Genomic DNA, 13,227 nt, shown 5'->3' on the forward strand with positions numbered 1-13,227 from the left:
TCATTTCACCTTGATGGAAGCTTCGTGACGCCACCACGTGTCCGACGATCCACCACTCTTTGGTTTTGAGACCGGAACTAGCAAACCCGTGTCCGTGGTTTTGAGGCTGAAACCACTAAACCCTTGAGAGTCACGTAGCCTTTATGCGATCTCCACAATGTCAACACGTGGCCCATTTGTACTTTGTCAGTCGATCCTTGTGCGCCCGCCTTGACATGGTTTGATTGTTGCTTTGACTCTAGTTGACACCATCTTCATCCCTGCCGCATGCCCATTGATCACTTGCGGTTCTCTAGGCCTTGATCACTTGGTCAAGGCCCTCTTGTCGCCCTTCACATGGTACATCAGCACGAACCTTACTTGACCACCACCATCACCATTAATCACTAAGTCTCTCCAATGCCTGCACATACATAACTAATATACACATTGCACTGCCGCTACTTCACCTCTGGTCAGTTCTAAGTAAGAACATCTCAACCACAAGGACTTATCATCTATGACAATCCCTCGTCATACACAGTAACAAGGCTACGTCTCAACCTTGTCATCTCCAATTTTTAATGTGCACGTGAGCCCCGCCTTAAAACCACACAAGATCTTAGAAATAACATAGAATTGGCCTCATATTTTATTCGGACCCACCTTTAGCTAAGGTCAACATCCCTTATAACATTCTCTGCTGTTTTGGGCTCAAGGGGCCAGCGGCTCCACATTGTGCGGCCATCAAAAAGCACTGAGGTGATAAAAATGAGGGACAGCAAACCCATCGCGATATATTCAGGAATTATCATACATCTTGATCCAACCATCCCTTGAGTGATGATTACCAGCCTGCCCGGCTTTCCAACGCTAAGATAGAGAGCATAACTTCATCAGGAGGGGCACCTAATATCTTCAGTTCTACAGATGCAGGGACATACTTTTTGATCGCAACATGAGAAAGGTAAGCCTCCCAGTATGGAATTGGATGTGTCCACCTCATGTACTGGAGAAATTCTTGGTTTTCACCGAAATTAGTCTGCCACTGTTAAAAATCACGGGTTTCTGTATCCTGTAAAATGCGTGCGACTAAATCCTTCTCAAAACCACGGATTTTGTTGTCCAGCGTAAGGCATTGAAGAGACACTGCATTCTCAAGGATGTAAAATATCAGCTCCATCAGTCTTGTTATGGGGCAAAAACTGGTGATCGTCACGTGCTTGATGTTCTCATGATGATGCCTTGGAAGCTCCATTATTTCCGAAGGGTCAATAACCAAATGACGACTCCACCAGCACAAATAAAATATTAAGAAGAATTCATTAGCAAGGATAAACACACAGGGTAAATAACTGAAGAGTAAAAGAAATAAATCACACTTGGAGTCACAAATATGACATACATGCAAGATAAAAGTTTCCAATGCTGGGCAAGCGATGAGAAAAGGAACAAGAAACAAGTATCTGTAGTGAAAGCTGATCACAGTCCTTGGTCCAACCATTGCAAGCTCCTGGTGCTTGAGGTGGATTAATCGTTCTTGTGGCACAATCCATAGGTTATAAAACGCACCGATCTCATCAGCAGACATCAGGAACAGAGTTTCAACATTCGGGGCAATTGTTGGAAGCTTTTTACGTGCATACTCGAACAAGTTCAACCAAGGGTAGATTGATATCCTTATGTCCTTCAGTTGCTATGAATCTCCAAGCGAGAAAGGTATAATGGGTCCTTCGTAGTGAAAGGTGGAGATATTTGGAGCATCACTCTCTATTACCTCCAGCTTGTTGCATCGCCCCACCCGCAAGTAACTGAGCTCCTGCACTGTGCAAGGTATTCTTAGGCAAGCTATCTCATTGCAGTACCAAAGTTCCAAATGCTCCAGAGTAAGGGAGTTAGAAAGAAAGATCCCAGTCTCTTCTGTGGTAATGTGCACCCAGCTAAAATGCACTCTTCTCAAGCTTCTGAACGAACAAGATCCTTGTTCAGGGTGAAAAGCGCAGGCATAGAGGCAAAGAGATCTAATTGAACATCCTTGTTCTTCAACAAAGACACTACATGGGAATCTGTATTTCATTTTGTCATCCAGGGCAAGCTCCAGGGTGAGTTCCTCGATTCCAGGGGTGGCTGCATCAAGCCAATAATCAATATGATGGTATTGCAGATCGCGGAAAACCCCGAGTTCAAACTTAAGCCTCTTCACCCAACCGCCAGCATGGTTTCGAAGAATGCCATTGATCCTGCTGATGATAGAAGAAGCCATTTGACCTTTTATACAACTACTCTGTTCAACCAAAGCTAGTGTTTTGCGACTGAATGAGAGCTCAGGGTAATATCGCCAGGACAGTAGAAGCTCCTGGGAGACACAGGCGGCATGTGCAGCATCTTGCATTGGCAGGAGAGCAACTATCTGGTTCAACACATCCTGTGTATAGAAGGATAAAAGACAACCTCAACACGCACTCTCACTAGTATTATTTGCTTGTGTTTGCAGAAGCGGCAATGTCCTGATGTATTCTTTATAATCAAAATGTTTTTTTAAATGACTTTATTTAATTAAAATGTGAACACGTACACTGTGAAGAGGTCAATTCATTTCAGGCCTGAATGTTTTGGTCACTACTGTTTCAAGCCCATTAAGGCATTAACTTCTTACAGCCTTGTATACTACGCAGAATGCGCTACGAAAATGTTAACTGGATTATCTAGATGACAAGGTTTTGTTTGGTACCTGTGGGAGCCTGTCCAATGTTAGATGGGATCTAGTCCTCTTGGCAGCTCCAGAGTTCCCTACTTTTCTGCTGGGGGAGGCCTTCTTTTTAGCCTCCGATGAAGCATTCGACCCATCTGCATCCAGTTGACAGGGAGGTAGGGAACAGGTCGTGGCTGCTTGAAAAACTAGAAAATCTCGAAAGGAAAAAGAAACACGGCTTGTTGACGAAAGAGGCAGAGTACGTCGACAAAAAAAGAGAAGGGCGACCTTTCTACCTAAAAAAACTTGAGCTTTGGCCTTTTGGGCACAGCCGCAGATCACAGAACTTGCGCCGCCGCGATGCGCCGTGCCTGCAACCCTCCGCCGCGCGCCTCCTCCGTGGCATCCTCCGTGCCAAGGGCCCTCCGCGCTCTACCGCGGCATGGCCTCCTCAGCCGGGGAGCAGCGGCATGCCCTCGCTCTCCTCATCAATAGCCGCCCCGAGCTGCTCCTCGTGGCCGGGTCCTTCCGGCGGCGTAGAGCACGTCGAGGAAGAACGAGCGGCCGAGCTCCACCTCCGGCGACAGGCCCACAGCAGGAAGCTGCGGCCACCGTCGTGGTGGCCCCCATCGCCGCGGCCGCCAGAACTCCGCGGATAGCGCTGCAACATGCGCCTGCGACGAGCCCTGTATCCTGCTCCTGCTGCGCTGCCCCCGGTGATGTTCCTGCTCCGCACCCTGCTGTGCCGGTGGTGGTGGTGGTGCCTCGCCGCAGCTGCCGTGGCCATCGCAGGCTAGAGAGGAACGGACACGCGGTTTGCTGCCTGCGTGTAATTTGGATCCCTCACCAACCTTGCCTTAGCTTGCTTAGGACTCCTCACCGTCATCGCCGGCGGCGTAGGTGGAGGAGCACGACATGCACGCTGCCGCCAGGAAGAGAGGCACGGGAGGGAGGGGACAGATCCAACGGATTTTTGGATATACATGTCTCTTGATCCAGTCCAATCCGATGTCTTTGCGCCTTATGCCAATGGATATCCACATCCAAACAGTATCCGTCCAATTAAATTCAGAGTGGGTTAAATCCATTTGCACTTCTGATGATCCAAATCCACTTCCAGGTTTAGGTACAACCATTAGGAATGGGACGGATCTGCTCCTCTCTCTAAACAAGTCAATTTCTAAAGTTATTCTAAGTCAACCTTTTTTATGTTTGACTAAATTATATAAAAGAGTACAAATATTGATGACATCAATGAGTATATTGTATTTGTGCATCTGTTTTGTACATGGGCACAGCTCAGAGGGTGTACGTCTGTTTTGTACGCTAGACTGGAGGGAGTACGTCTGTTTTTTGTACACGGGCACAGCTCGGGTAGCTGGCCTGGTTGAGTGGGTTAATTTTGTTAGGGCAGTCCACTGTGTTGAATAGGTATGACATCGATTAGGGCGTCGATCAATTAAGTAAAATGATGACGTGATATTGAAATTAACAAAGAGAGAAAAAATAGTTTCTTAAAATATGTCATCAATGTTAGAAGGTGTTCATCACCAGCATGAGACCTTAATTTCTCTTCTTCTTTTTTCTGTGAAACCAGTTAATACTAGAGATCTAGACAGAGCGAGGTGCGCCCTTCGTGAGTTGTACGCTCATTGCTCTGAAATAAGAAATATATTTCAACCATCAGCCAACTTATGAAAATAACCATTCCCATTGGATTAAAAAATAAATAGTATTTTGTCCAACAATTATTTTATTGAAATTCTGGCTTGTACAAAGAAGCCAGGGGCAATCACAAATAAAGCAGAAACTTAAACATAGGCATGTCCATTGCATGCATGCATTAATTGATGAAATCCGGCCATCTTGAGAGATTATCTCGCTCCTGTGATGAAGTACTTGCAGGTACCTCCTGGCTCCAGCTAATTTCCCATGGCCCGCAGCAGCATGGTCTCAACGGTAAGCCCTGGTCCGAACCCCACCATGGCTCCCCACTCAGATTCCTTCTCCATATCCTCAACACCATCCTCCTTGTCACCATTGCTGTGGCGGCAGCGACGACGCATTTCATCAAGAACAAAGATGATGGTGACGCCACTCATGTTACTGTACTCACTCAGCACCCGGCGGCTTGCTTTGAGCTTGCACTCATCCAGACCAAGCGCATCCTGGACGCCATCCAAGACGGCGCGGCCTCCGGGGTGCACCACCCAAAAGAGGTCATTCCAGTCGCCACTCATCAGCTGGCCCAGCGCCAGCGGCTGCCATGCGTCCACAAGGCATCGCTCAATGTTGGCAGCAACCAGCGACGGCAGCTCGCTGGAAAGCTCGTAGACAAGCCCGCACTTACCGAGCGTCGTGGAGACGACGTGCTCGGTCCACGGTATGGCTGCCTGAGCCGACGACACCATCTCGAAGAGCGGACGCTCGGTGCCCGCCTCCGGGTCGGAGCCGACGACGACAGCGCCTGCGCCGTCCCCAAACAGCGCCGGCACCACCAGCGTGTCGGTGCGGGCCTCGTCCGGCGCGCGGAAGAATACGAGGGTGATCTCGGCGCAGGCGACGAGGACGCGCGCCCCGCGGTTGTTCTCGGCGATGTCCTTGGCGAGGCGGAGCGCGACGGAGCCGGAGTTGCAGCCGTTGTAGTAGAGCATGGTGCGCTCCACGCTGGCTCCGAGTCCCAGCAGCGACGCGAGGCGGAGGTCCGCGCCGGGCATATGGGTGGCTGAGTAGGTGCAGAAGATGACGTGCGTGATGTCAGACGCTGGTCGGCCCCACTCGGCGATCGCGTTGGCCCCCGCGGCCGCGGCGAGCTCCGGCACGGCGGTGGCCGCGATAGCTTGGCGGGCGTCGAGGGATGGCAGCGTGCCGTCGAGGAAGTCCGGGTGGCTGCGGAGCAGCTCTTCGTCGTGGTGGAAATAGCGTTTGTGGATCTCAGTTTTTCCGCCTGCATGCGAAACGATGCAATAATTCATTCTTTCATTATTACTTACTTCTATAGTTCGGAAGACATGAATATTGATGGGAACGAGATTAAAGAATCATGCAATAAGTATGAATAGTAAATATGCACGTTGTTTCTGAACTATATATATATATATATATAGTTTGCGCAATACATATTATTTTTGGGCTATTGTGTTATTGTCCTTATTTTGATGTGCAATTGTGATTTTGCTCTTGTTTTTCTAACTTTGTGATTTTGCCCTTCACTACGAGCAAGTCAATGCGATTTTGCCCCTAGTCAACGATCAAAGCAGGGGCAAATTCACAAAGATCAGGGGCAAAATCGCATTGACTTGCTAGTAGTGAAGGGCAAAATTACAAAGTTAGAAAAACGAGGATAAAATCACAATTGCACATCAAAATAAGGGGCAAGAACACTAAAAACCCATTATTTTTCTACATTAATTTTCAACGATATGGATTTCTCTGTTTACTGAACTACTTTATGAATTTGTCCAACCAAATGAAAGGCGTCAGCTATATTCATTTTACTTGATAACTATGAGATTTCTTCAGTTACATAAATCAATATCACATACAATTGACATTGAAGAGGACTACATGAAAAAAAAATGCAAATGCACTCCATGCTAGGTCACCATATACTCATCCATAACATATCAGCACATTTGATCTAAAGTAATCGTTAGTAAGTACTACTAGAATAATCTTACAGATCTTCTTCATCTTGGTCTTGAGGTGGGTGAGGTGATCGCTGTCGGTGACACGGAAGAACCAATCCGGGTAGTCCTCCTGCAGTACGCAGTTGGCCGGGTTGGCAGTCCCGATAGCCAGCACATTCGCCAGGCCTTCAGCTTGCATCGGAAACCTCAGTGATTCTTGTTCCGCAGCGGTTCTGCAACAATTTGGACCAAATTAGGCAAACAAGTCACCACACATACACACTGCTACAAAAGAAGAAAAAACTTACCTCGCCGGCATGCAGCCGGTGGAAAGCTTGATGTTGCGGCCGCTCGCCGGCAGAGCTGAGATGTTAGCTCCGGTGGCACCGGCGAACTGCAGACGACGACCATCATGGCAATGGCCCAACTGCCGCGATGGAGCTGGGCATCGCAATGCGTTGGTAGCACAAAGGAGAGCCATTGCGCCGGCGGCAAACGATCGAGAGCTAGAGGTACTGAATAATGTGTTGCACTGGCTGCCCGGTGCGCGCACTACTTCAGCTCGGGATGGTGTACATGCGTTCAGGAGGATGAGCTACCTACTATATATAGAGTGTTCCCCTGCATGTCATTAATCTCATTCTGATTCCCAAGCCATTCCATCGTTTCCTGAGCAAAGGGCATTAAGAATGAACGGGTGTTAAGTTTGACTCCTCGGTTGACTAGTCCAGTCGTGCCCACCCTGCAGGCCTGCATGCATCTGCGTCCGTGGGAGTGGGACTGCGGAAGCCTGCATGCATCTGTTCTAGCGATGCTAAACATTCACTCCTACACAAAACAGAAAATCACCGTCGATCCATCTCTACCGGATATATATACATTAGTCGATAGTAGGAGTAAATCCAATAAAACTTAGATATAAGCCATGACAAGTCATCAACAGATAAGTTTATAGCCTAATTCATACAACTATAGCGTCTTCCTTTAGTATAGATACTATTTTATATTTACATGAGACCGCCTGTTAGTGTCATACATCGGTTCCTATGGTATCAAAGAGTGGAAGAGGAGCCTTGGTTTCGGTGATCAGCTGGGCAACGGAATCATGCAACAACAAGCTGTGCACACATATCAATTCTCTCTCTTCACCGTATGGATGGTGCTGACGTGGCGGTCAATTCGATGATTGTTGTACCCGGCCGCTCTGATTACGATACAGTGTCAAGTCATAAGCCTGGGATTTAGGCGATTATTGGGGATCCTTTTAAACTGGCAGTGAAGGCATATAACAATGCTGGTTGAATCAACAGACAAATCCGTAATGATATATCGTTGATGGGCTAAGCCACCAGCCGGTAGTGATATATATGCGGCTCATCACTACCAACTCAATTCACTAATCGGTTGTTATTATATTCTGCGTTTAGGGAGAGGCATTTGCTCGTCACTACTTGCAGCCTAGTGACTCCTCCGGTATGCTATTGCACATCCAAGCCCTCCACTCGGGTACGGTGCTAGAATAATTTAGCCACTCAAGTGCTAGAATAATTTAGGTGAGGGGTTAATATACTATGTGTTTTTGGACTTCGACGTTAACATGGATCTAGTTGAGAAAAAAGTTCACTGCTGGAAACCGCCACTTTGTCGAGTGCCGGAAGCTTTGCCGAGTGTATTTTATCGGGCATTCGGCAAAGACGGTCTTTGCCGAGTGCCAAATAAAATACACTCGGCAAAAAAAAGCACTCGACAAAGATGGCTTTGCCGAGTGTTTTTTTCTGCACTCGACAAATATGTATTTTGCCGAGTGCCATTTTTCGGCACTCGGCAAAATGCGTCTTTGCCGAGTGCCTTTTTTCTGGCACTCGGCAAAGATGTATTTTGCCGAGTGCCATTTTTTGGCACTCGGCAAAATGCGTCTTTGCCGAGTGCCTTTGTTTTGACACTCGGCAAAGAGGCATTTTGCCGTGTGCATTTTTTGGGCCCTCGGCAAATCATTTTTTCAAAGCAATTTTTGAGGCCCTAAATGAATTCAAATGAAAAACTTTTCAACTACAAAGTTGTATAACTTCTCAAGATCTACAAAGTTTATTTTGGTCATTTCTTCATTTGACAAAGCGACAATAACGTTGTTCATAAAATCTACATCTCTCTCATATCTCTTATATTAGTTTCATGAAAGGAGAAGAGAGATATATAAGATTTGTGAACAATGTTACTACCACTATGTCGGATGAACAAATGACCAAAATAAACTTTGTAGATCTTAAGAAGTTATGAAATTTTGTAGTTGGCAACATTTTGATTTGAAATCATCTTGTCATGCAAAAACGACGTTTGAATTTGAAAATTTTAAAATTTGAATTTTTCAAAAGACCTTGGATGGAAAAACTTTCTAAATAAAAATTGTAGATCTCTAAAAGTTATGAAACTATGTAGTTGACAACTTTTTGATTTGAAATTATCTTATCATGCAAAACTACGTTTGAATCTCTCAAATTTGAAATTCGAATTTTTCAAACGACCTCGGATGGAAAAACTTTCTAAATGAAAATTGTAGATCTCGAAAAGTTATGAAACTTTATAGTTGACCACTTTTTGATTTGAATTCATTTAGGGCCTCAAACAAGTAATTTACTCTCGGTTTAGTATAATATATGAGGGTAGATAACAGAATCTAGACAGAAGTGATAGTGTAGTGCAGTGATAGAGCAACAGACACACGAGGGAGAAGCCGTGAGTTCGAATCCCACCGGCCGTGTTAGCTGCGAATTTTGCGCAAAAAATGCAGCGACTTCGATGGAGACGGACGGGCGCTAGCCGGTGGCGGCCTCCCCGGAAAAAAAAATTGCTATTATTTTTGGGTTTTTTTCGCATTTTCATTTTGCCGAGTGTAAATCTTTGCCGAGTGCTTTTTCGGCACTCGGCAAAGGCTTTGCCGAGTGCCCGACAAAAAGCACTCGGCAAAGGCTTCTTTGCTGAGTGCCCTTTGCCGAGTGCGGCACTCGGCAAAGCCTTTGCCGAGTGTATTTCGGGCTTTGCCGAGTGCCGCAGGCACTCGGCAAAGTGCTGGTTTCCAGTAGTGATGTGTGCATCTTTTCTGAAAAGGTCTTTGTTATCGTATATGTAATTTTAGTTTTGGATCGTTGTTACCATATGTTTTATGTACCCTAAAAGTTTTTTTCATATGCATTATACATCATATATGTTGTTGTCTAGGATTTTCAAAAAATTTTGGAATGAGTCATTGTTTTTTATAGTTTAAATGAATCTTTGCGTGCCTATTGGAAATGAATTCGAAATTAAAGTGCGTGTACCACAATGAGACCAAAAAATTACATAAAATTATATTTGGACTCATATAGTTGAAGGTACATCTACTTTTATGGTGGGTTATGGTGAATGAATGACATTACATATAAGGAGCTAATGGGTTTTATAAAGTATTTTAGCGATTATCCATCATGAAAAGTGCAAATGAAGAAAGAAGACCCACAATCCGTACTTAAATGACTTAGACGATGTGAAGCAATATTCTTTGAAGATTAATCTTTCTATGCTTGATTTTTATTTGATTTGAGTTTTAGAATATCACACTATTAATATAAGAGGGTGGAATCATATCAAAGGTGTCCATGTGCTCAAAGTACACTAACTAAACCATAGACACCGTAATAAAGTTCCCAAGTTTTTATGCTAAGTGTGTAGACTGTTGCCACGATCGGAATTTATGATTTGGTCAGAAATTTAGTATTCTCGAAGTTCAGTGTCAGAAATTCCGAATGAATTTCTAATCAGTTTTTTCAAGAGTCGATTTCTATTTTTAGATCAGAAATTCTAATCAAGGTTGGAAATTCCAAATTACATTACTTATTCTTTGTGTAGTTGTGCTGGTTTGAACTAACATTCCTAGAAATCAGAAATTCTAATAGGTCAGAATATTCGATCAATATCTACATGGAAACAGTAACAGCAAGTGGTAGAGTGCGTGGTATTTATAACTTTCCTTCCTCTCTACACATTCACTCTTGACACTTATTAGGAGGCCTGCCTCCAAAAAAATTAAGGGTTATTTGGATTCATGCCATTATAATTTTCGATGTTTGGAGAAACGCCATTACTATTCGCCTATTTTGAAGCATGCCATTACAATTCTTCGTTTCCCACAAAAATGCCACTGAATACGTATGAACACAGCCTGGGCCCAGCTGCAGCGTATACGAAGATGTATACTTCATCACCCCTGTCACTGACACGTGGGCCCCACATGTCATCTTCTTCTTCCTCCTCTCCTCCTCTCTCTCTCCATCCCGACGCGGCCATGGCTACGGCGAGCAGCAGCAGCAGCAGCACGCCGGCAGCCCAACGGCAGCCCGCAAGCAGCACGCCCGGTGGCCCCCTCCCCCTTCGCCTCTTTCCGCCCTAAGAGGCACATGGCTAAACTAAGATGAAACTCGAAGACGAGGACGAGCGGCCTCGAGGCCATGCTTCTGCCCTGCGCGGCCACGCAATGGCAGGGACCCACCTGCACTAAGGCACATCGGGAGAGGGGAGAGAGGGAGAGGTGCGCACGGCGCGCGGGGGAGCGGAGGGGATGGCCGCGGCCACGGCCACTGCCGGCTGGTGCACCACCACATCGGGAGAGGAGAGGGAGGGCTAGCCGATGCGCCGCCGCATGGGGAGAGGGGGAAAGAGAGACGGCAGCGCTAGCAAGGGCGGCACGAGGAGGGCTGGCGAGCGGAGAGGGAGCACACGAGATCGAGACGCTAGATCAGGGCCAGCCGCGGCGGCGCAGCACACGCCGGGGATCACCACCGCCAGATCCGAGCCCACCGTGGGGTGCTGACTATGGCCGCGGCCGCGCCAGTGCGCCGTCGTGGTAGGGGGCGGCCATCGACCGCGCGCCACTGGCCGGCCGGTGCGCCGCCGCCTCGTCCTATTTGCCTGGTTGCGCCGCCACGTGGGGAGAGAGAGAGAGAGGCAAAGAGAGAGGAGGTCGAGAGCAGAGAGAGGGAGGAAAGAGGCGGAGTGGGAGGGGGTCACCGGCGCACCACCGGGGGGCCGCCGTCGCCATGCTCGGCAGCGCCCGCCGTGGCCACGTCGGGATGGAGAGAGAGAGCCGGAGAGAGACAAGAGGAGAGGAGGAAGAAGAAGATGACATGTGGGGCCCACGTGTTAGTGATAGGGGTGATGAAGTATACGTCTTCGTATACACCTGCAGCTGGGCCTAGGCTGTGTCCATACATATTCAGTGGCATTTTTGTGGGAAACGAAGAATTGTAATGGCATGCTTCAAAATAGGCGAATAGTAATGTTGTTTCTCCAAACATCGAAAATTATAATGGCATGAATCCAAATAATCCAAAAATTAAATGGGTCTTGCCCATTAAATGGAAGCCACCACGCACTAGTATAACCCTAACAGACCCTGATCTCTCATATACCCTCCTCTCTCTCTCTCTCTCTTCTCTCTTCTCTCTTCTGATCCCTCATTCTCTCTTCTCTCTCGATCCTGATCCACCGATCCTTTCCCATCCCGATGCTCTCCCATCAGGATTCACTGCACCTGCTAACGCTATGACCACACATACCCACATGGCCATCACCAATATCTCCCCCCCCCCCCCCCCCCCCCCCCCCCCCCCCCCCCCCCCCCCCCAGTGGTTGCCCCTTCCTCTGGCTACACGACGGAAGTAATGGCAGGGCGACAGACTTCGTCTGCGTCAAGTAGATCTAGCGGATGGTGACAAGGCCCGCTCTTGGCTGGGATACAATGGTGGCGTGGCGAGCTAGCCTTTGTGCAGTGTCCCCTACCCTCGCACCGGTCGTATTCAGAGAGGCAGCACATCAAGCAGGCCTCGGCTCCGAGTGGTGTGGGTCGCTTCACCACATGACTCCTCTGCCCTAGCCGTTCCATGTGTGGCCATTCTAGTTGATTGCCTACTGATCTGCTCTGATTTGGTATCCCAAGGCGATGGATGTGCACGGTCGAAGACGGAGAAGGAGGCGAGCGATGACCTCAACATCAGATGCACCAGAGGCAATGGCCCAGATGCAAGAATGGTGGGCTTCAAGCCTGAACAAGCATGCCTGGCTGGCAGTTGTGCTGCGCTATCATTTTTATTGTTTTTCCTCCATTTATAGAGATGGGCAGTTTGCCTGCCTCTATTGTTGTTGCATTAACAGTAACCCAATGATAGAGACGGTCACTATGGCCGGTTCTAAAAACCTAATTCACTCGCCTCTTAAAGCTTGGCTGTACTAGTGCTTTTTATGGGATTTAATGTTTTGTTATTTTTTTTGTTATTGTTTCGTTTGTCTCCTCTTTGTAGTGGTGATATATTTTTACAAAATATATATGTTTAATAGTAAACTATGCACGCGTGAATATCTTTAAATAAACAAAATATTAAAATAAATTATGGTCAAAATTTCAAAAAAAAAAAAAACGGACCTTAGAAGGAGTTCGGTCAAACTCATGCCATATTTTGTGTCCTTTTACTCCAAATGCCAATCCCTGCGTTTATTGTACTCTGAGCAGTATACGATGGATGAATGCTAGAAGTGATAATCAAAGGAAGCTCTTAGCCTAGCTATAGGATTGGCATGAACGCTTCCGTTAGCGGAGTCGCTTCTTCTCAATGTCCGTGACAGCGTGCTGCTGGACGCATGCATGTAGAGAGAAAGCGAGGAGTCAAGGTCATCAGTCAATTCCTAATTTTCTATTCCTATGTGGCCTAAATTCATGTGCAAAGTGTTTTCCCAAAAAAATCATGTGTAAAGCTAGTGCTAAAAACTTGAAAGGCCATAATTAATTAGCGTGCAACAGATTCCATAAAGTTGAACACACTGGCAACTTGAACGTTGGGAGTACTTCTATATATAGACCAGCAGTACCGATAACCATTTGCAACCTCCTGCATCGCTTGG

The 13,227-nt window shown here is 46.9% G+C and overlaps 1 protein-coding gene and 1 pseudogene across 1 annotated transcript; both read right to left on the bottom strand.

Annotated features, from left to right (window-relative positions):
* Window positions 1-303: 303 nt before the first annotated feature.
* On the bottom strand, window positions 304-2,807 carry LOC136488949 (uncharacterized; annotated as a pseudogene).
* Window positions 2,808-4,593: 1,786 nt separating this feature from the next.
* LOC136488950 (chalcone synthase H1-like) lies at window positions 4,594-6,781 on the bottom strand. The gene is made up of 3 exons (XM_066485716.1): window positions 6,609-6,781; window positions 6,352-6,533; window positions 4,594-5,618 (listed from the first exon to the last, which is right to left on the bottom strand). The coding sequence occupies exons 1-3, from the start codon at window positions 6,779-6,781 to the stop codon at window positions 4,594-4,596; spliced, it is 1,380 nt and encodes a 459-aa protein (XP_066341813.1).
* Window positions 6,782-13,227: the final 6,446 nt, after the last annotated feature.

The sequence above is a fragment of the Miscanthus floridulus genome, chromosome 10 (genome assembly GCF_019320115.1).
Source record: "Miscanthus floridulus cultivar M001 chromosome 10, ASM1932011v1, whole genome shotgun sequence".
NCBI classification, from domain to species: domain Eukaryota; kingdom Viridiplantae; phylum Streptophyta; class Magnoliopsida; order Poales; family Poaceae; genus Miscanthus; species Miscanthus floridulus.

What these genes read in the sequence shown, in the direction of transcription:
- LOC136488950 (XM_066485716.1), bottom strand. Translation starts at nt 6,781, where the DNA reads ATGGCTCTCCTTTGTGCTACCAACGCATTGCGATGCCCAGCTCCATCG. An exon ending in ACCGGCTGCATGCCGGCGAG is followed by an intron (nt 6,534 to 6,608) that starts GTAAGTTTTTTC and finishes AAATTGTTGCAG; the next exon opens with AACCGCTGCGGAACAAGAAT. An exon ending in GACCAAGATGAAGAAGATCT is followed by an intron (nt 5,619 to 6,351) that starts GTAAGATTATTC and finishes TTTCGCATGCAG; the next exon opens with GCGGAAAAACTGAGATCCAC.